At 35.9% G+C, this 13,746-nt stretch overlaps 1 protein-coding gene across 11 annotated transcripts in view; it reads left to right on the top strand.

The window, feature by feature from the left end:
- NEGR1 (neuronal growth regulator 1) overlaps positions 1–13,746 on the top strand; it is a 1,037,762-nt gene that overhangs the window by 429,338 nt on the left and 594,678 nt on the right. For 10 of the 11 annotated variants that reach the window (XM_086390573.1, XM_086390567.1, XM_086390571.1 and 7 more), the window contains one exon: positions 7,657–7,889. In XM_086390573.1, the coding sequence (XP_086246699.1) occupies positions 7,657–7,889 (233 nt within the window). Of the gene's footprint in view, positions 1–5,649; positions 5,746–7,656; positions 7,890–13,746 lie in introns of all 11 variants that reach the window. The other variant, XM_086390577.1, reaches the window with a different exon arrangement.

Genomic DNA, 13,746 nt, shown 5'->3' with positions numbered 1-13,746 from the left:
CTTTAAATATATTTTAAAATATAATTGTCACCATCTGTAAGTGTGAGTGCTTCACTTAATAAAGAAGATCTTTGGACAGATTGCTAATTCTGTGGATTTCTCTTGACAAAGTCACACATGCCCTACACATGACAAATCAAAAAGATAATAAGTGTTTCTGCACCAGAATAACTTCTGCCACAGAAGTATTAAAAGGTAACTCAAAATATCATCAATCATAATATTATATATAATATTATTTTCTAGGGAATATTGCACATTATGTAATTGTATGACTTACAAATACTTATATAAATATATGTGTATATTTATATCTGTGTCCTTATTCATATATATATCCATATCTATTATACTATCTAAGGAATAACTGGCAGGAAACACGTTAAGAAGAGAACACTTTAAAAACAAAGGCAAGTGGCTGAGGGGATAGAATTTGTTCTGTTCTGTTTAATCTCTGCTTTACTCTCCTTACCTCATTTTGGGCTTGAAACCAGGATATCAAAGCTCTTTTTGTATGCAAAATTAGCTTGGAGGTTGTATGAGGTTCTGAATTTTTTATTTTTTCTATGTGCTTTTGAACGTTCTTCTGTCAAATTTAGAACTTTGTGATACAATGAAAAGACAGCTGTGAAGGTAGCTGGCCAATCCCTTCACAGGAATATCATTTGCACACAATTTAGCTTTGAATCCAAGGGAAATTGTACTTTTCTTTTATTAATTAGTACCTTTAATAGGAGCTTTCATTAATCAACATGTCTTGAGAAATGCTAGTCTTTTTCCATTGAGTTGAATAAATCCTGCTGTGTAGGGTACTGGAAATGGTGCTAAGGCTTGTGTTTGGGGAACGTGTTACAGGGAATTAGATAGATGAAAGGAAAAATAATCATCCTTTGGCAGTCACAGGCTTAATTTCTTAATCAACTTAAAAAAATAAATAACCCAAATATGCTCATTTCTACTAAGCTCTCTGATGTTTATCTTTCAGATTTAATCACACAGGAGATAGCGTCACAGAGTCTGTTAGGATAATTCCAACATCATTTCGTTCAACTAGCACCTCACCAAGTGGGACTTTATACCCCCCAAAATAAGGACTTGCCTAATGTGTACTAATGGGTTTACTGGGTGACTCAATGGTAAAGAATCTGCCTGCCAATGTAGGAGACACAGGAGACAGGGGTTTGATCTCCGGGTTGGGAAGATTCCCTGGTGGAGGAGGAAATAACCCACTCCAGTATTCTTGCCTGGAGAATTCCCATGGACAAAGGACCCTGGCAGGAGGCAGGCCGTAGGGTCTCAAAGAGTTGGACATGACTGAGCAGAGCTGCACAACACAATGTGTATTAATGCCATTTATAAAGGAATTCCTTAAAAGAGTTCAGATTCAGCAATGTCAGTTTTATTAGAAAAGTATTAACTATCTTAAGTTTAGGTTTAAACAATCTTGAACAAAATGAACTATTAAAGTTATTTTCTATAAATTTTTCAACAACCAGATGTTTGGAACTCTGTATGTAAACATCCAGATGATTGACAAAAAATTTAAGTATTTGTCATGATAACTGGCTTGGTGTGAGCACAGCTTATGTTGAGGAGGGTATTTTTAGAACTGCTTCACTCATGTCCCTATAAAGTAGGTAGTCTAGCAGATTTTTTAAGTGGAGCAAAAAAAAAAAAAAAAAAAGCTCTCAAGAAAATCCATGTCATACACAATTAAAGGATATATTTATTGCTAAACATTTTTATTCATATTGTTTCATTGTCTAGACTTCAAAGGGATCCTAGATCACTAGCTGTTAAAATGTTCTATTTGGAAGTCCAGAGATGAAAAATGATCCAAGTTTGTAACCTGAGAATTGTTACTTCATCTTTCCTCTATTAATGATCTGATCATCTTTGTTTTACCAACTTATCCCTCACATATTAATTCCTCCATCTGAAACAGAAGAACCCCTCACCCTTGCTGCTGTCTGACTCTAAGAATGAATAGTATAGTCTATCACTGTGGTTAAGAGTGCAGGCTGATTGGCTTTGTTCATGTTACAATTTCCCAGTATCTTAATGTCTTTGTAGATAAAATGAAGATAATAGTGTCTGGCTCATAAGTTTATGTGAGGATTAAATAGAATACGAAATGTAAAGTGCCTAACAAAGTGCCCAGTATGTACTAAACAGAATATTTACTGGCTTAAAGTGGTTCCTCAAGTACAGAGATAAATGTTGTGGATCTTTCTTATTTCAAGTAGTTATGAACTGACCTCTAACCCCCACTAACCACTTTACTCTGTTCACTCAATGCTGAGTTTAGTTCCCCACCAAACACTTAATTGCTTAGAGCTTTCTCTGTATTTTACGGCAGTTATCGTTTGTGCCACAAATATCCGTGTTTAATTACTTAGTGTCATAGTTAATATGTCCATGACTTTTCTTTCTGAACCAGGTTGCACGTTGGAAATTTTGATACACTTTACCATATTATTTCTTCTTCTAAAAGCATCTTAATTTTTGCCCACATTCATCCACTCAACAAGTATTTCTATTTATTGTCCATTATGTATAGGGGCTTAGAATATACAGAAGTGGCTAAATGGACAGTTCCTGGATCTTACTTTTAGCAGGGAGAGAAAGAAAATAATAACCCAGTAAACAGGTAATATGTCTCATGGGAGTTCTGGGAATAGTGGTTATTTTCTGTTATTTAACACTTTACGTAATTCACTGGAGACCTAAGGAAGATAGGGAATACATTATGCAGACCTCTCGAGGAACAGAGTTCCAGGTAAAAGAAACAGAAATACCAACTTCCTGGGGCAAGGGCATGTATGACTTATTGGAAGCACAGCTGGAGACCCAGAGTCTAGAGCAGAGTAAATGGGAAAGAGTGTGAACTAATAAAGTCAGCGAGGAATCAAGTGGTCAGATTACGTAGGATGGTTGGTCACTATCAGGATTAGAGTTTTACTTATGAGTGAAATAGAAAGGCTTGGAACTGTTGATCAGTTCAGTCACTCATTTGTACCTGACTCTTTGCGACCCCATAGACTGCAGCACGCCAGACTTCCTTGTCCATCACCAACTCCCAGAGCTCGCTCAGACTCATGTCTGTTGACTCGGTGATGCCATAAAACCATCTTATCCTCTGTAGTCCCCTTCTCTTCCTGCCTTCAATCTTTCCCAGCATCAGGGTCTTTTCAGATGAGTCATTTTGCATCATGTAGCCAAATTATTGGAGCTTCAGCTTTAGCATCAGCCTTTCCAATGAATATTCAGGACTGATTTCTTTAGGACTGACTGGTTTGATCTTGCAGACCAAGGGACTCTCAAGAGTCTTAACCAACGCCACAGTTGAAAAGCATCAATTCTTCAGTGCTCAGCTTTATTTAAATGGTCCACCTCTCACACCCATACATGACAACTGGAAAAACCATAGCTTTGACTACACAGACCTTTGTTGGCTAAGTAATGTCTCTGCTTTTTAATATGCTGTCTAGGTTGACCACAGCTTTTCTTCCCAGGAGCAAGCATCTTTGAATTTCATGGCTGCAGTCACCATAGAGTCATCTATCAATAACTTCACCTGCAGATGACACCACCCTTGTGGCAGAAAACGAAGAAAAACTAAAGAGCACCTTGATGAAAGTGCAAGAGGAGAGTGAAAAAGTTTGCTTAAAAGTCAACATTCAGAAAACTAAGATCATGGCATCTGGTCCCATTAATTCATGGCAAATATATGGGGAAACAATAGAAACAGTGACAGACTTTATTTTGGCGGGCTTCAAAATCACTTCAGCCACCTGATATGAAGAACTGACTCATTGGAAAAGATCCTGATGCTGGGAAAGATTGAAGGCAGGAGGAGAAGGGGATGACAGAGCATGAGATGGTTGAATGGCATCACTGACTAGATGGACATGAGTTTGAGTAAGCTCTGGGAGTTGGTGATGGACAGGGAAGCTTGGCTGTGCTGCAGTCCATGCAGTCTCAAAGAGCTGGACATGACTGGGTGACTGAACTGAACTGAGTCACCATCTGCAGCAATTTTGGAGCCTAGAAAATAAAGTCTGTCACTGTTTCCATTGTTTCCCCATCTATTTGCCGTGAAGTGATGGGACCGAATGTCATGATCTTAGTTTTTTTATTGTTGGATTTTAAGCCAGTTTTTTCAGTCTCCTCTTTCATTTTCATCAAGAGGTTCTTTATTTCCTCTTTGCTTTCTGCCATAAGGGTGGTGTCATCTGTGTATCTGGGGTTATTGATATTTCTCCAAGCAGTCTTGATTCCAGGAATTGTTGATGATTTCATTTAAATCCTGAAGTTCATTCTGTTTGTTGTGGGGAGAATGGTGTCAATGGCAGAAGCCAGAAGCCTTCAGATAATTATAATAATTTATTATTACAGCAATTTAATTACTATATTTTCACTTTCTAATCTTCATGATGGCAAGTCATGAATGTAATTTATCATACTTGCTAAATTATAAATTCTGCATGAGCCAGGATTCCAACAGATTATATCTTTAGATCACTAGAGTTCTTCAACCAAAGGGGGGAAAATAAATTTTGGTGCCCAAAGATTACAAAACTTAATTTTAATTACTTCTGTCCTTCTTGTACCCTCCTGTTACCCTCTGCCATACCTAAACTCTTTCTTTCTTTCCAGAATTTCTTCTTAATAAAGCATATACGTATCAAGCAGTATTTCTTTGTATAAATGGAAAAAAATAGGGTGGATGTGGAGAACAAAAAGGAGCAAGATAGGAGACATATGTGTATATGCCTATGTAATACATTTTGCATAATTATCTTATAGTTGACCTTCAGTTCAGTTCAGTTGCTGAGTCATGTCTGACTCTTTGCAACCCCATGGACCACAGCACACCAGGCTTCCCTGTCCATCACCAGTCATGGAGCTTATTCAAACTCATGTCCATTGAGTTGGTGATGCCATCCAACCATCTCATCCTCTTGTAGTCTCTGTAAATATATAATAATTTTATAAAATAGAAAGTCATGCCTAAGTGTTGCTGTTCCCAATTTGTTAAATCCCATATATATGGCAATTTGAGGTATTTAGGTTCTACCTCAGTAATCTGACACAGTTCTACAGAAATCCAAGGAAATGATACACCAGCTTTTTTACCATGAGTCTCATTAAAGGGTCTTCCTAATATATGTTTTGAAAAATTTTGGATTGGAGTCAATAAAATTTATGTAATATAATTATCTTAGCCAAGGAGACATAAAGGATCCTTTTTTTCATGTTTTTCTCAGTGAAGAAGTTAGAAGTTATTCTGTGAATATCCCTGACACAACAACAGAGGAGCAGTACTTATGATAAGACTAAGAATTATAACTCTGATCAGGTCTATGAAACCCCTAATGTCTAAATACTAGTTACTTTTTGTAGTCTTCTTGATACCCCCACCCCCAAATAAAGGTAAACTGCTGCTGTCTCTAGGGAAAGGAAAATACCAGACAGAGTGTTCTAAATCAGACTTTCATGGTAAAATGTCCATTAATAATTAATTTTCTGCTTCCTTTAGAATAGGACAGGTTAAGCAGTTGGTCACATTCAGTAAATAAGAAATTACTTGCAGTAATTTCTGCAACATTCTAATAATCTTCCCATATCTGAAATCTATTTTAAAAGCCTTTGATCTTCATTATGGTGAAAAGGACATTGAATGTGAAGATATGAGACTTGATTGCAAATTCAACTTGGCCACCGACTAACAACGTGGCTTGGGCAAGTTATTTAACTCAAAAATTCTATTTCTATTCTGATGATGAAATTGAGCATAGCGATCTCTACCTCCCAGTGTTGTTAGGAACACCAGATATGATAAAGTTTGAAGGCCACAAATGCAAAGGTCACACAATAAACGCTTGGTGAACCCACATATTAAATGTAGATATTGGGATTATCATAATCCTAGTACAGGTGTTTCCATGTTCTACTCATACCAATACACATGTGATCTTGTGAATTGGAAACTGTCCCCTGTAGCTTCTTTCAGCATATTATTAAGAATGACAATACACTATAATTATTCAATTATGTCATTAAAATGGGTTTTATTTTCTTCATTACATACATCAGGAAAAGCTTTTCAATTAACAGTGACCTGTATGACTTCTACTAGTTTGCATTCTGTAGATGGTGAAGCTGACTGCAAATTAGATTCAGCACTGTATCTTGTTCCTTATCTTTTCACCCACTGATTAGTTTGATACCTTTGGCAGTAGTCTACCCTGTTGTTTTCAACTTGCCATTTTGTATCAATCTCAAAATGCTGCCTTCAGTCCCCTAAGGTGTTCTGTAGAAATGCTGTCAAACTATTTGCTTGTATGTGTATTTTGATTCTGTAGCTGTGCTTTGTACTCATTTAAGAGAACCAGTCTTTAATTCGTATCACAGTGTTTTCAAGATAAAATTTAGAATTCCAGGCCTCAGCAAAATCACTGATACGTGACTACAGCCTTCTGTTTCAAATCTTGGCATGCGTGATACCTGGTGGATGCAAAGCTATATTTTTGAATTTTGTTATAGAATTACAACTCTGAATAAATGACTTCAGATTTAGCCTTAAAATCTACTAATAATCACCATGCTTTCTATTATCACTTATGTCTAGTTTACCTTTTCAATTTTATCTCTCATCCATCCCAGCTTATATTCCAGACTTTCTACTTGCTTGAAATGCTTGGCTCTCCTCTCTCACCTTTCCCTGGTATTATCCACATATTGCACTTCTGTCTAGAACATCACATCTTCCACTCTTCATCTCCTTATCTTGGGCATTTCCTATACTCGTAACAACCTTTCTATGTCAAGTACCCCTCTTTTGTGTCTCATGTGTCTTGTATCTGATTTAACAAAAGTATTCTTTCTGTGCTTTATTCATTGGTTGACTTAATTCGATTGTCTTCCTTAGTAGACTGAAAGTTTTGGAGAGCAAAGGCAATGCCCCTTGAATAGTAGGTGCTCTGTAAGTATTGTTGGATAAAAGAATGCTTTCTGGAAAAACTGTTGATCAGTTTATTGAAAAGATGGCAAGAATTTACTACTAAAAGTATTATATTAGCCTTGCTACATTTAATTACAGCACCAAAATTATTAGTAAAAAGCAGTTTATAGTTTTGGTGTACAGGTCTACTGCTCTGCAAATTCAGATAATTTTAAAAATAAACATATATGGTACCATTTTGTGTTTCATGCATCTGGTACATTATATACAGAATTGGATTAGGTTAAATCAGACTAGCTAACGAACCTATTCTACTTCTTATAATTTCAAAGAAAGAAATGTGTTTTGTGTTGAAATTGTTATTTGAATTAATTTAACCTTATTTAAATGTACTTGTCCCCCAGACTGAAAAAAAAAAAAAGATTTTGACTGGCTTTGAATTAAAATACACATACACGCAGACACATGTAAAAAAAAAAACAAAACTAAACTGAACTGTGCGAAGATATTGTTTCATATTTGCTTTGAGGATGAAAAATGTACCAATGTGTTCATGTCTCCTGTGTTTATGTCTGATGTTTGCATCTGTGGCAGTGCCATAATTCAGCATATGGAAATACACTCAGAACAAAGATAATGTCTCTCATTTTCATTTTGATTAATAATGTTCTATCTCTGGTAATTTGCAGGTGTTATTTGGAAGATGGAGCTTCAAAGGGTGCCTGGCTGAATCGGTCAAGTATTATTTTTGCGGGAGGTGATAAGTGGTCAGTGGATCCTCGAGTTTCAATTTCAACATTGAATAAAAGGGACTACAGCCTCCAGATACAGAATGTCGATGTGACAGATGATGGCCCGTACACATGTTCTGTTCAGACTCAGCATACACCAAGAACAATGCAGGTGCATCTGACTGTGCAAGGTACTCATTTCCATATCTGCTATAGTGAAGGTCTGTGCTTAGAAATGTTTGGTATTTGGATATAAGAATGACTGAGAGGTAACTGACAATGTTGAAAGCTACATTGTCACTGTTTTCAGGGATTTATGTTCTTAGATTCCATTAAGTATAATGGCTATTATAGGCATACAAATCCCTACTTACGGAGATCAAAAATTATCCATTAACACCACATTATGATTCTTTTGTATATGATTCATTTTGTTTCTTCCTATGCATCACCCCTTCAATAAATTTTTGAGATACATGATTGATACATTATAATAATTTTTTGATAACCTGTGATGGCTACATTAAACTATTAGAACTTTTTGCAATATGACTAGTAACTTTTTAAAAATAATCCTCAAGCTTTCCAACACTTTGTCTCAATTCAGCTTCTTTTTACTTTGATTCAAGTTGCAATGAAGAGAAACACCCTTCTAGAATTACTTTAATTAAATATAGAGTAATGGAAAAATATGGTTCACAATGTTTTATTTTTGATTTACATCCAGTAGATCATAAATCATAGCTAACTTACAATATCCAAATATAAACAGAATCAGCAAATTATTTTCTTTAACTTGCATGCTAAAATGTAAGAGCATATTTACCCTCAACACGTTACTTTTCATGGAAAATGTAATTAAAATGCTAGTAAATTTAAAAATGTATATTTTTGCCCTTTTGCATTGTTTCCTTGTGCTGTATAGATTAATCATGTACTGGATGCATAAAAATAGAATACTATGGAGCTGAAAATGATATTGCAGTATTTCTAAGTAAAACTAATAACAAATTATATGATAATGTAGTGCCAGTGAATGCCTGTTTTATTCCTATCAGGAAAGCTGAATGAGCAAGTTACTGGTATTATTTTTTAGTTTACTCTTCAAAAATCAACAGTAAGTATTTATGTTACATGGCTTACATTCAGAAAAGATTGTTATTCTACAACTTTACTATTTCATCACATAAGGGTAAAAGTGGATTTAAGCACAGCTTCAGTTATTAGTAAATAGTTTAACTTTGTGATGATTAAACTTATTAAACAATTAGCTTTAACAAGAAAAGTATACACTGAAGGGTAAGTCAGTGAATTTCCTTGGTGGTTTTTCTTATTACAGGTCATTGAAGACTTTTTGCTGTTTTTTATTTAAAAGCATATGAGAAAATAATAAAATTTTCACCAAAGTCAATTGTTATCCAAAGATTATCCAGAGATTCCAGAGGGCAGTGATTTTTCCAGTTTCAAAAAATGACATGAAGTTACAAGTCAAAGGCACTTTTCTTCAGTTATCCAAGCCTATTCTTGTTCTCTTGTTTTGTTCAGTGCCTTTTGACTTAAGTTTCTAGTTCAAACACTATACGAAATAATTTATAATGTAAGGAAAAGGATACTTTGACAGTAATATTTGAATCACTTAAGATATAGACATTTTACTTCTTGTATATTTAAATGATATATTTCTGAACACTAAAAATATCTCTCCTTCCTTTTCTTCATTCTCTCTTATTCCGTATTAGGCCCGTATTTTGCAACCAGACTATAAATATGTATGGTATGGTGCAAAATTTATATATTTATATATATACATGTATATGCTCAATTTTCATAGAATTTCTTCATAATTTTACATTACGTATGTTGTTCAGTAGTATTGAAATTGTTATATGCCTTACTCCAGCACTATTTTTTTCTGGCCATGTAAACTTTTGAACACCATTTTAGGAGGAGCATTTTACAAATGTACTTACTAAATTTTTGTCACTATATTTTGTTCTTCTAGAAAAATAAAATTAGTGTTACTGTTTTGACATATGTGGTTGGATCAAATTAAAAGCTAATAATTTTACAGTATTTATGAACCTAATTACTTATTAGAAGTTGATTGACATGTGGGCAGTTTTCCAATTACATTAATAAAGTTCAAGGAACAAATTAGTAGGCTTGTCAGTCAATTTCAAGAACTAAATAAATGTCACAAAAAGTCAAACCCCACTTAAACTACATTTCTTTACTATAAACAGAAATAAACTGATGTGCACATCTCTTCAGTCTCTAAATTTGTTAGTTTGTCTGATACTCAGATGTATTTGGATAGTTTTAAAGTGTATGTTATTTACCTAATAATTTGTCAAGCCTTGGATGACCAAGGTAAGGAAATGTTAATAAGTAAGAAAAAGGCTATTTATTAATCACTGATGTCAAACACACCTTGGCTGGTAAAAACAAAGCTCATCTTTAATTGAAGCTATGTACTCAAGGGAGCTGGTTTTTAAAAGTCATTTTAGAAAGGGGGTAGTAAAAAGGATTTATGCTTTTGAACTGTGGTGTTGGAGAAGACTCTTGAGAGTCCCTTGGACTGCAAGGAGATCCAACCAGTCCATTCTAAAGGAGATCAGTCCTGGGTGTTCTTTGGAAGGAATGATGCTAAAGCTGAAACTCCAGTACTTTGGCCACCTCATGCAAAGAGTTGACTCAATGGAAAAGACTCTGATGCTGGGAGGGATTAGGGACAGGAGGATATGGGGACGACAGAGGATGAGATGGCTGGATGGCATCATCAACTTGATGGACGTGAGTTTGAGTGAACTCCAGGAGTTGGTGATGGACAGAGAGGCCTGGTGTGCTGCAATTCATGGGGTCGCAAAGAGTCAGACACGACTGAGCGACTGAACTGAATAAAAAGGATATCTTGTCAACACAGACTGTGCATGGGATATTTGTTGGTACTATTGGTTTCTCAGAGATATTAATATCAATAAATGGAATAATGGGGGAGAAAAGACACTGGAGTAGGAGTTGGAAAACCTGGATTCCAAACCTATCATCGCTCTTGAAAGACTCTCTAAAAGTTTTCTCATTTGAAGAAAGTGGACTCAGATCAGAAAATCGAAGTCAATTCTAATCAAAACCAAAAAGACAAATGACAGGGGAAAAATCCACTGTGATTATTAGCTTTTGATTTGAAAGAGAAATAGTTATTTAAGTTAAAAAAATGAAAAAAAATCATAACACTTGTATTGAGAACTATGCAAAGTGACTTTTACATAGTAGCACCTTCTAATGCTTATTCTACTAAGTATATTTTATTTGGCACTTCCCTGGTGGCTCAGATGGCAAAGAATCTGCCTGCAATGCAGGAGACCCAGGTTCAATCCCTGGGTTGGAAAAATCTCCTGGAGAAGGTAATGGCAACCCACTCATGGAAACTTGCCTGGAGAATCCCATGGACAGAGGAACCTGGTGGGCTACAGTCAATGGGGTCACATAGAGTCAGACATGACTGAGTGACTAACACTTTACTTTAATGCTTTAGTTATCTCCATATTTTCTTTCACCAATTGAGCTGAACAATGTATGTACTCATGGAATTTGAACAATGTGGTATATTGGAATTTTGCTTCATAGGGATGGAAATTGGCTGATAGATGTAGTAAGAAAATAAATTTTTCATTGCCCATATTTAATGCTGTTAAATCAAGTTAGCTATTTGTCCAGAATTTCAAACCATTTGGTATAGCATTTACTAAGAGCTGTTTTATTGTTCATGAGTATAAGAATATATATGACTTGAATACTTATTATGAAGGGAGATCTCTATCACAATACTGTCATGATAAACATAAAATTTAAATGCTTCCTATTCAAATATAGAACACAGTTAGTGTTAGTTGCTCAATCATGTCCAACTCTTTGCCACCGCATGGACTGCAGCCCGCCTGATTTCTCTGTCCATGGAATTCTACAGGCAAGAATACAGCAATGGGTTGCCATGCCCTCCTCCAGCGGATCTTCCAAACCAGGAATCAAACCCAAGTCTCTTGCATTGTGGGTGGATTCATTACTTTCTGAGCCACCAGGGAAACCCATATAACACAATGGTTTCTACTACAGTCTGCATCTAGAATCTAGGTTGTATACAGCACAGAATAAGACACCTAAAGATATTGTATAATAAGTAAATATATTTACAGCAGTCGCAGCCAACACCCTGACTACTGTCTGGTGAGACTCTGAGCAGTTAAAACACTCTAGGATAGAAATGGAAATAACAAATGTGTATTGTTTTAAGACACACATGAATTCACACACACACAATATATGGAACATTTATCATTCAACTTGTGCCCTTTCAGGGAGATATACCCTAGGTTTTCTCTAGGCAGAGTAGAAGGAGTTTTGACCAGCACTCAAGCATGTAAGCAAAATAATGTCTCACAGAACTGGAAAAGGTCAGTTTTAATTCCAGTCCTAAAGAAGGAAAATGTCAAAGAATGTTCAAACTATTGTACAATTGCACACATTTCACATGCTAGTAATGTTATGCTCAAAATCCTTCAAGCTTGGCTTCAACAGTATGTGAACTGGAAATTTCAGATGTACAAGCTGGATTTTAAAAAGGCAGAGGAACCAGAGATCAAATTGTTAATCAGTATCTGTTGGATCATAAAAAAGGCAAGGGAATTCCAGAAAAAAAAAATCTACTTCTACTTCTTTGTCTACACTAAAGCCTTTGATTCTGTGGATCACAACAATCTATGGAAAAATTCATAAAGAAATGGGAATACCAGACCACCTTACCCATCCCCTGAGAAACCTGTATGCAGGTCAAGAAGCAGCACTTAGAACCAGACATAGAATAACTGACTGGTTCAAAATTAGGAAAGGAGTACAAGGCTGTATATTGTCACCCTGAATTTTAATTTATATGCAGAGTAAATCATGTGAAATGCTTGGCTGGTTGAATCACAAGCTGGAATCAAGACTGAGGGGAAAAATATCAGCAACTTCAGATATGCAGAAGATACCATGCAAATGACAGAAAGTGAAGAGGAACTAAAGAGCCTCTTGATAGGGTGAAAGAGGAGAGTGAGAAAGTTGGATTAGAACACAATATTCAAAAAACTAAGATCATGGCATCCAATCCCATCACTTTCTGGCAAATAGATGGGGAAACAATGGAAACAGTGACAGGCTTTATTTTCTTGTGCTCCAAAATCACTGTAGATGGTGACTGCAGTCATGAAATTGAAAGACATTTGCTCCTTGGAAGGAAAGCTATGACAAATCTAGACAGCATATTCAAATGCAGAGACATCACTTTGCCAACAGAGGTCTGTATAGTCAGAGCTATGCTTTTTCTAGTAGTCATGTACGGGTGTGAGAATTGGACCATAAAAAAGGCTGAGTGCCAAAGAATTAATGCTTTTGAATTGCAGTGCTGGAGAAGACTCTTGAGAATCCCTTGGACTGCAAGTAGATCAAATCAATCAATCCTAAAGAAATCAACCCTGAATATTCATTGGAAGTACCAAAGCTGAAGCTCCAATACTTTGGCAATTTGACTTGAAGAGCCAACTCATTGGAAGAGACCCTGATGCTTGGAAATATTGAAAGCAAAAGGAAAGGGGAGCGGCAGAGAATGAGATGGTTGAACAGTATCACATACTCAGTGGTCATGAACTTGAGCAAACTCCAGGAGTGAGAGACAGGGAATCTTGGCATGTTACATTTCATGGGGTCACAAAAGGTCAGACATGAGTTAGAGACTGAACAACAACATAGAGAGGAAAGATTAAGTTCTACCTGGAGCAGCAAAGACTAATGACTAATTAAAGCAGGGGTTATAAAAACTTCTCTCTCCTGTCCAGTTAGGTAACTGATGGGCCATTTTGGCTCTAGAGCAGCTGAAGTCATTGAACAGTATCTACCACAGCTCAACTTCTTGCTCTGTTCAATCTTCCCTTTTCTTTCTTCTCCAGCAATTTATTACAAGAATACTCTCTAATATATATCCTAGTTGTAAATTCCATCCTCTTTCAACTCAAA

Source organism: Bos grunniens, chromosome 3 (assembly GCF_055505025.1).
Source record: "Bos grunniens cultivar Pamir isolate PY7600 chromosome 3, Bosgru_T2T1.0, whole genome shotgun sequence".
NCBI classification, from domain to species: domain Eukaryota; kingdom Metazoa; phylum Chordata; class Mammalia; order Artiodactyla; family Bovidae; genus Bos; species Bos grunniens.
The sequence above is the reverse complement of the archived record's forward strand: the minus strand, read 5'-3'. Positions and strand labels throughout refer to the sequence as shown.